This window comes from Tyto alba, unplaced genomic scaffold (assembly GCF_018691265.1).
Source record: "Tyto alba isolate M040663 unplaced genomic scaffold, T.alba_DEE_v4.0 Super-Scaffold_20, whole genome shotgun sequence".
Taxonomy (NCBI): domain Eukaryota; kingdom Metazoa; phylum Chordata; class Aves; order Strigiformes; family Tytonidae; genus Tyto; species Tyto alba.
In genome coordinates this window covers 2,979,422-2,988,517 of record NW_024881283.1, presented here as the reverse complement: position 1 = coordinate 2,988,517, position 9,096 = coordinate 2,979,422, and the positions used below count along the sequence as shown (strand labels likewise).

General features: G+C 37.9%; 1 protein-coding gene across 1 annotated transcript in view; it reads right to left on the bottom strand.

Annotated features, from left to right (window-relative positions):
• The window catches only part of RLF (RLF zinc finger), a 50,295-nt gene that overhangs the window by 5,760 nt on the left and 35,439 nt on the right, over positions 1-9,096 (bottom strand). Inside the window, exons 6-7 of the mRNA XM_042793802.1 lie at positions 7,715-7,851; positions 1,872-2,013 (exon numbers count right to left, since the gene is read on the bottom strand). Coding sequence (XP_042649736.1) covers positions 1,872-2,013; positions 7,715-7,851 — 279 coding nt within the window. The remainder of the gene's footprint in view (positions 1-1,871; positions 2,014-7,714; positions 7,852-9,096) is intronic.

Below are 9,096 nucleotides of genomic sequence, written 5' to 3'. Positions count from 1 at the left end.
TGCTCAATGGTATCAGAAAGATACCTACAAATTTAACTGCCAATTTAAAATAAAATTATACATTCCAAATTCTACATTGACAAAATTGAGTCATCTTGTTTCAAAAGCATACTTTTCAGCATAAAGAATCTGAATACATGAAGTAACTAGTCATTATTAGTACAGATGAGATATTTATTAGTGTAGAGAGATGAAATGTGGCTAACACAACTACATCCACATCAGCACAGGTGGTAAAGATCCAAAAGGACTCAGAACAAGTTAAAAGAATTAGCAAGCTCCTATACTCACTGTGCACTGCCTATTGGAAGTCATGCAATACTACTTTAATCCAGTAACAATGTTAATTTGCTAGACAGCAATAAAAAAAGGGTGTTTCCCCAGAAGAAATTTTAATATGGAAACATAGAAAGAACTGGTATATAGTTAACAATTTATTATGCTTTATATATAAAAGTACACATTCAGGCACATTTTAAAAGTAGAAATAGGCTAACTTGAGAGAAATGAGGGCCAAACATTTCTCTGTGCAATCACTACCGGAATTCATCTTTGCCAAATTAGAGTTCCGAAGTCTCCTCTATGATCTGCCAAAAAGGCAATCATGTAGCTTTTCTGATCTCTACTTTGATTCTAAAACAGTGCTGATATTTGCTCTTATCAAATCACACTTGATAACTCCAGTGGTTCATAGGATTAATTCTAATCAATGAAAGATACTCCCAGGCAAACAAACCTGAAGCTGAAGAGAAATTTAATTGAAAAAAAGACCCTTGTCTGTTTTATCCATAATCCATTTGATACCTTAACTCTGAATTAACTCATGTCTATATAAGAATGCAAAAAGAAGAGGAAGTTTGGGATGGTACTGTTAATTGAAACATTCATAAAACAAGTTCCTGTGGCAAATTCTCTTCTACATGTGCAAAACTATGCTGGTTTTGAAGGAAGAAATACCTGAAATCTTTTGGAAATGGTGACATTCCTAAGAGAAAATAACATATCTAATTTAAGGTTCATGATCCAATGTAATACTGTTACTAGAATGATTAAAATTCTCTTATTATCAGCTAGCTTATATTTTTCCTCCATGAAAGTGCGCCTGATTAATTTTCATTCATAACTGCCCTCTACAAATCTACTCTCATATAGTGACCAGATAGGAAATTTCAGTATAACCAATTCCAAGTGTAAGAGTAGTTGTCAAAGGAAGACAGAAACATCCTACTGAGCAACTACCCAGATTAATCATAGCTATTCCTTCTGCTCTGCTTATGAAAAGCACACTGTTTTTGCCTCCTGGGTAGATGGATCAATTAAAGTCCTTCCATTCCTCCCCAAACAGAGATTACAAGTTTGTAAAATCTGCTGCTGAGCATTTCTTGAACCTTTCTTTAACCTTCTAAAGATAGGCATCAGAATAGAAAGTAGAAGTCCAGATGTGTATCACACATTTTGCGGAAATGGTATTTTCTCAGAATACAAAAAGATGAGACATTTCAGCCAAGTCTCCATCTCTTAGAGATGCTGCAGAGAATTGTTGCTGTGCCTCACTGCTAAACAGGCATCAGATCAAAACAGAGCTACACTTTGTTTGCAGAATACTGTCATACCGTATTTTCAGAGTAACAAACAAACCAACCATTCCACGTTGATTGAAGGTCACTTCAATGTGTCAAGCTGACACAATGCTAAAATGGCAGGTACTTTTCAGAGATTTTTATTAGCAAGTTATTAGGTACTTAATCAGAAAGTATGAATAATGAAATAAGCTATATTTCATATCAGTTCAGTAGAATTATTAAGAAAATAATAAATTCATGTAAACAGTTCAGGCTGTGTCCAGAGACTCTGGACTGCAGCTTACTTACTTCCGATTGTATAACTCTTATCAAGAAAAATAAATGCTGTAGTGTCTTGGCAATGATGCCAAACTGACGACATCTCTCCAAAAAGGAATCTAACGAAGGATCTATTCTTCTCTGCAGTTTGCTCCAGAAAAGTGTCAGTTCCCTACAAAGAGTTGAAAGCAGAATGTAAAAACATTGCAGATATACATAATGTCTGGAGTCCACACACTTTAGTTCAGAGTTGACACCACAACCATTTAAGTGTTATTAAAAAACAGCACATACTTCAATCAGGTCTCTATCTCCAAGAGTTGCTGAAGAGAAATGCTACTGTGCCTTACTCCTAAGTAAGCATCAGATTAAAACACAGTTCATCTGTTATTTCGTGGGGAAAGACACTGGCAATGGGATTTCTCTCACTTAATGCAGGCTTCTATAACTGCATAGAATTCCTTTCCAGACAAGAAAAAACCCACCACACTTGGAAAGCCTTAACTTTTCATAAAATTTCAGAATAGGTAAGATGAATCATAATGTAAAGTAGCCACTTCTCTCCCACTAGCCAAGTAGCTTGTTGACACCTGCATTCAAATGATGTAACTGCCACTCAGGGCTTTAAGATACCTCTAACAGCACACACTTTGTAAAGTGTTACATAAAGGGAATGTAAACTGAGGGCTCTGTCTACTGTCTTTGTGCAGTTATGTGCTTTGCTGCTCATAGCATTTGACCACAGAGCTGTTCTGTTAAGCAGTTTATTATAACCAGGGTAACACAGCCATTGAATGACACAATCTGTCACTCTGAATTGCTTTGCCATCACGAGTGCCACAGAAACGAAAAAGCAGCAGGATGATAGGATCTGTATCTTTTACATCACTTGAAAAAAGTTGTTCTTCTGTTTCTTTAGTAGAGCAAGCTTCATCTTTGCTAACTTAACCACTCTGTGCATCAAATTATGCATATATGTTTCTAGATGCAAGGACAGTCATAGCTTCTAAAACCAAAAGTCAAGAAAAACACACCTAAGCAAACTTTACACTGAATATAAATAAGTTTTTTATTTGAATTATTGCAATCCTACTCCTGAACCCTAAGCAACGTGAAAGGGAATGAGACCTTGTTATGGATCTGACCTAGGACATATTTATTGCACAAAAATTATGATATTTACTGGTAACATTTTTTTGGGGGGTGTGTGTGTTGTTGTTTGGGGGGTTTTGTTTGTTTTCTTTAAAGGTCTAGAAATGCTACTAACAGCCTTTCATAGGAAGAGAGAGCTGAGAAGCTAGATAGGCCTACAACAAATCAATATACAAGCAGTATAGTTCAAGGTGTTTTAGATCATAAAACAGAACCAGAGAGGGGAAAAAAAGGTATACACGTAGAATATCAGCAACTTGTTCTACTGCCCTTTAGCCCCAAGAAGCTGACAAAATGTAAAATTTAATTGAGCATCAGGATGACTAACATGGAGGAATTGTATGAAGGGAAGCTTATGCAAGGAAGGCATATAATAAAGTATTAAAAAAAAATTTAACTCAGCATCACAGAACCAAAACAAACTTGAAAAATAGTTTATCAAGATATCAGTCATTTTGTATATCTATTCAGTACATTTACATAGTCAAGAGTTGGAAGAATTTAGCTTTCTGCAAAGCTAAAGTACATTGTTAGAAGTGGTCCTCAAGGATGGTGAAAGGCAAGAAAGGACAACTCCCAGTGCTTGGGCAATTTTCCATTTCAAAATTGATGTGAGGCAGTGCAGAGAACAAAAAGAACTCCAGACAGATATCTAGTGATGTTTAGAAGAAAAAAAAAATTTACTAGCACATCAGACTGAAGAGAAGTTTTTTGAAGTTGTGCTTAGCTCTGATTCATACTTAATGTCACCCGTGCTAATGCTAAAGATTACATTATTTTATGAATTGATGAATTGCCCGGCTCCTTGGAGACTAAGGTAATCAGCTAGCGCAGAACTACTGCCCAGAGCAGCACTATGTCTTAGATCAAGTTCCAAACATGGCAAATAATTCACTACACAGTATCTTATGATTATCAACAACAATCATTGCAAAATCTTCCAGTTTTGGTTAGGAATAACATCCAAACCTAAGTTTGCTTTCATCCTCAGCTATGAAATGAAGCTTCGCACCAACAGCACTAATGCATATACATGTATGGTTTACTAATCTTCTCTTGGAAGTCCAGACTTGAGTCTACAGGACAAGTTGAGCTAACCTAATGAAATAGCTTAACCTCTCCAAATATGTAAGAATAATAAGAGGTTTGTGCTGGGTTGGTGAGTTAGCACTGTGCTAACAGGCAGATGCTAGAGCAGTGAAGACAGAAAGGAAGTGAGATAGACTTTTCCTTTCTAGACTGAGCGTAATGTTACAGCTGAACAGATTTAATAGCTTACAACTTCCGGAAGCACCAGTGTTGCACTTTGCTGGAACGTGTCTGACCACGTGGTAAACTAATCAAGCACTAAACAGTAGAAAGCTATAGACAGTGTTGACTGGGTTAGATGAATATGCTCTCTACAGGTAGCTGGGCCCAGAGCCAGCGCAACAGACAAGGCAGACTTGTGGACCACAATATGGCAAGAATTTATCTTCTGCTTTTTGGCTGCAGAAAATTGTTAGGACCGGCTGAAGTACAAGTATGATGCCAAAGCTCCATCTTCATCCCCACTAAGAGTCTCAAGCATCCTCACTTTCACCTGCTGTTCACAGCTGTCAACAGGTCTTTTCCTTTGTCTAAACCAAAATACTTTCATTCTGGATCACTCATGCTGCTTAACTCTGCCACTGCATAAAGCAAGATATGGAGCAGAATAATGGGAATGGGTGGTTGGCAGCAAGCAGGACTGCGCTGGACAACACTGCTTGCTTACAGTGGCTGGTAAAGGCCAGCCAGGGGCTAGCAGAAAATGCTTCATCAATGCACTACTACTCCAAAAATCAAGGACGTGATCCAGAAAATTCTGCAGGAAACAATTTGAGGATCCTACAGATGAGTGGAACATTTCCAAGTACAGATGCTAAGGCTTGTCTATTGAACTGAATCCGTAACAGCACAAATGGAAGCTGACCTGCAAACAACACTGTACCAGAGGGTCTCTGCTCTTACTACCTGCTCTCCTCTCAAAGATCTTTAAGTAAATGTTTTAGTCACCACTCAGTTCTGGCCTATCACATTACATAATGCACCAGAAGTAAACTATGAAAATTGATTCAAACTTATATAATTTATTGACTTGAAACCATTATCCAGGTTTATGATTAAATATACACAACAAAGTTACATTTTATTATTAACAACCAAAATCCAAAAGGTGTTAGTGACATTATGCTGTACTTAAGCCTATATAATAGCTAGCAAGCATGTGATTCCTCCACACTAGTTTTAGCTGTAGGATTAGGCTAAATATGCATATCGCAGTGAGTCCATCTTAACATTTCCTGTCCTTCCAGCCAGCTCTGACATTTGTCATGCTTTTGACTGAGCTCAATTTACTCATGCAGAGAAAGCAACATTACCTTATCTCTTTTCCAGGGTACTGATTCAAATCAGCTCTGTAATGATTTCACTGAACACCACAGTTTTTATGGAGCTTCATTTCTGTGAGCCATAACATCCACTACATCTGTAATGTGTAATCTCATACCTCATCAATTAAGCTATCTGATCTGACAAAGGTAATCCTCCAAATTAAAACATTTATGTTTTATCAGCCACTTCATCTACCTTGTGGCTAAATAATCACTATATCTGCATCTGCCACAGGGAAAGTAGGTGTAGGTCAATAAAAAAAGGCCACTCTATCAAACAGCGGTTCCCCATTAGACCAGCAAGACATCCTTATTTTCAAGCAACAGTACTTTTTAAAACAGACTTAGAGGTACAGCTTCAAATTGAGAAAGTAATCTGATGATTAAGAAGTATTATACCAGTTTCACAAGACAAGAGTCTATCAGAAGGTGAACTTCTTCAATCTGGGCTCCAGCATCCTGGAAGCTTTGCTCTTCAGTGGGTACCGATTGCTTTGGCTGTGTCCAATTCTGTTGCACAAGGAGTTCTATGTATGATACTAGAATTTGCATTTATGCACCTATACAATTTCAGTGTTAGAAGACTTCATTCTCCTGTCTCATCCCTGGGGGAAGGTAGCTGGAACTTGAGGAGTTTGACCAGACAGCAGCAGAGGGGACAACTGTGGCACACATGGACATAGCACCACTGTTTGAACCAGCACCTTCCATTTGAACAACCACTATCAACAGTCTTGTAGACATAATGACCTGACTTCAGCATGAGTGACACAAATCTGCTAACACCTTCTGTAAGCAGGAACATACATGTGTTGCTAGACTGTGCCAACAAATGTATCTTTAAGCCTTCACTGCTTGACACCTAGGCTAGCCAGTTTTAAAGCTGATGTGAAAGTACCTACTTATGTTACAGCTGTAACATGTTTTGTGTAGACTTAGCCTTAGGCAGGCCCCATCCCAGGCCAGAGTGGCATGGACATGAGAAATCTACAGCTCTAACTGAATGAGCCTCTCCTGACTCATCAGTCAGGACAAAATGTTGGTTAAACAGAGTTACAGGACCTGAAAGTTTCATTCAGATTCTAACTAGTTTCAGTTCAGAGTTCATACTGCAAGCAAAAAAACCTAAACCAAACCAAACCAAAACAACAAACCAAAAAACATCTACCCACAATTGCTGTCACAAAAACCCCAGAGATTCTGGAACACCACATCACTGAAGTCTGTTCTCCAGTCTCAATAGTTTAAAAGTCTCAGCTACACATTAAGTCCAGCTCTCTTCATCTGCACCCTAGGGATACAGCTTTTAGACAGAACTGCTTAATAAGTCCCCTTGGACAACAGCATATCAATTAGTTCACCCCAAAAGAATGTTACTTGTTGCTGAGGATTTTTTTTTTGTATGCTTTGTTTTTTGTTTAAAAGGAGTATGGAATGGACTTCAGCCTTGTATCTCTTTGGATATGGCTCTAATGACCCATTTCAGTAGTGAAAAACAGTCAGCCTCTAGAACTTCCAAGTGTGGTGGACTCTCCCCCCTCTTGAGTCTTCAACTAGTTCATTTCTCTCTACAAGGTATGCTTTTGCTTAAAAAGACATTTCTGGCCTGAAACAGAAGCAATCTGTAAACACTTCTGATCTTTTTGTACACATTGACCAGGTTAAATTATCAATCATCCTGCTGACACTTAAGTGCTATGAAAACAAAAAGTTTTATATCTCCAGCTAGTTAAGAGGGCAGAGAAGTCTTATAGTCACAATTTGGCCAAGATCTAGGACTACAGTTCTCAGAGTTATAGAAATTACAAAAATAGAAAAAGGCTTTCATGGGCAGGGGGGAGTTAAAGGGTGCTGCCTCTGTATATTCCTACTACTTACCTCTCTGTGAAAGAATTGAAAAAAGGCATAAAACTCTCATGGGTCTAACTGTTCAAGAGGGAAGAACTGAAATACAACATACTTTGTGGAACCACAAAGCTTAGGGGTTTAATATCAATCCAAACAGAACTGATCCAGCACTATTTACAGTGTTAATATATTGTTGAAGCATTACTGTCAATGCCAACAAGAATGGTTTCATTTTTAAATGATTTAAACATTACTTTTGTCTAACTGCTCTAATACTATAGCAAGACAAGTCTTATTTATTGTCAGAAATTATCTAGGAAGTACTTCAGTCTGATACACTTCTCAATTTAAAGACATATCCACTTTCTCTACATACTTTTGTACTATGTTAGGTCAATTCTCTTGCATTGGAGCCAGTGAGGGACAGTTCAGAGCAGCAGTATAATAGCAAATACTTACCAAGAGCAATACACATTTGCTGTTTGAAGCTGATGAGTAAGGTATGTTGTACAAAGAATAAATGCAGTGTTTTCTTGTCCCTCAGATTCCAGATTACATATGATGTCCAGTACTTCTTTGCAATCCACCTTTGCAATCTTAAAGAAAAAAAGAAAATTAGAAGAAAAGGCAGTTTATTCTCAGCATGTTTACAGAAGAAATGCATGTTTACTGTATCAAAGGAAATGGTGCCACAAACATATGAAAAAAACTCTATGTCTCCTTTTAATACCCAGTGTTCATACCACATCTTTCAGCTACAGAATGGCTTGAGAAGTTCACATATGTCAGTTCTGATCCCTTCTCAGTATTAGTTTCCTTTGGGACCATTTTCCACTTCAGGCAGCTTAGCAAAACACTTACATACAGGCAACAGTCTATCTAAAGCTTCCCATTCCTTCTCTGCATTTGCAGGCATCCCTGTTTTCCTTTTGAAAATTAAAACCCAGGTCCAAAAGAGTCAAGAGATGTGAAAAAAAGCCAGTCTCTTTTCATCTTTGTCCATAAGTGCTGATTCTGAACAACCAGACTCCAAATCACAATGTTAAAAATAGAAGTGTTTAGAGGAGAGAGAAATCCCATGGAAGTTCTGAAAAGACTACTTAAAGACTACCCGTGTATCAAAACAGGTCATTAGTGTGGTTATAAGCCATGTATTTTAGGTCACAAACAGTAATTATAAAGTGCTTTTACTATTAAGACAACACTTTTTTTAATAAATTTTTTTCACTGGATCCACTCCACTTCACAGAATTGGTTGTATTTAAGCAACATCTACTTTAGTCAGCTGTTGCTACTAAAAACAATTCAAGCCTCTCATTAATCATGGAATATAATGATATAGAAAGAACAAAGGGAAGTAAAAATATACCAAACTCATTTTCAGACATCTCATTCAGCAGGAAGAGCAGAAGCAAGTATACTACCCCAGTTTTCCATACAGGCTCGACAGTGAAGTTCATTGAACAATGTCAACATTTTCTAGGGTTCACTGACTTTTGGTGTTCAACTTGATACCCATGACTGACCTTCTGAAGCAGACATTTCTAGAGCAGTTCACAAGCTCTGAGTGCTTGCAGATGTGTGAGGTTTGCATTTGAAAAGGACTAAACCATAGCAGATTATTGAGGGGGTGGGAAGGTGGGCTGTTGTCACCAACTCATCTCTGGCAGGATAGAAACCTCAAGAACTGTTTAAAGTGACAATGGTTTGCTAACTAAGGGGACAGACATCATCGCTCCTTGCATTTCAGAGATAAGCCCTCACAGTATCTGCCAGTCAAGTGCCACCTCCATCAGGTTGGGGAATATGGAAAAGCAAGCCCATTCCAACGGCCACATGAA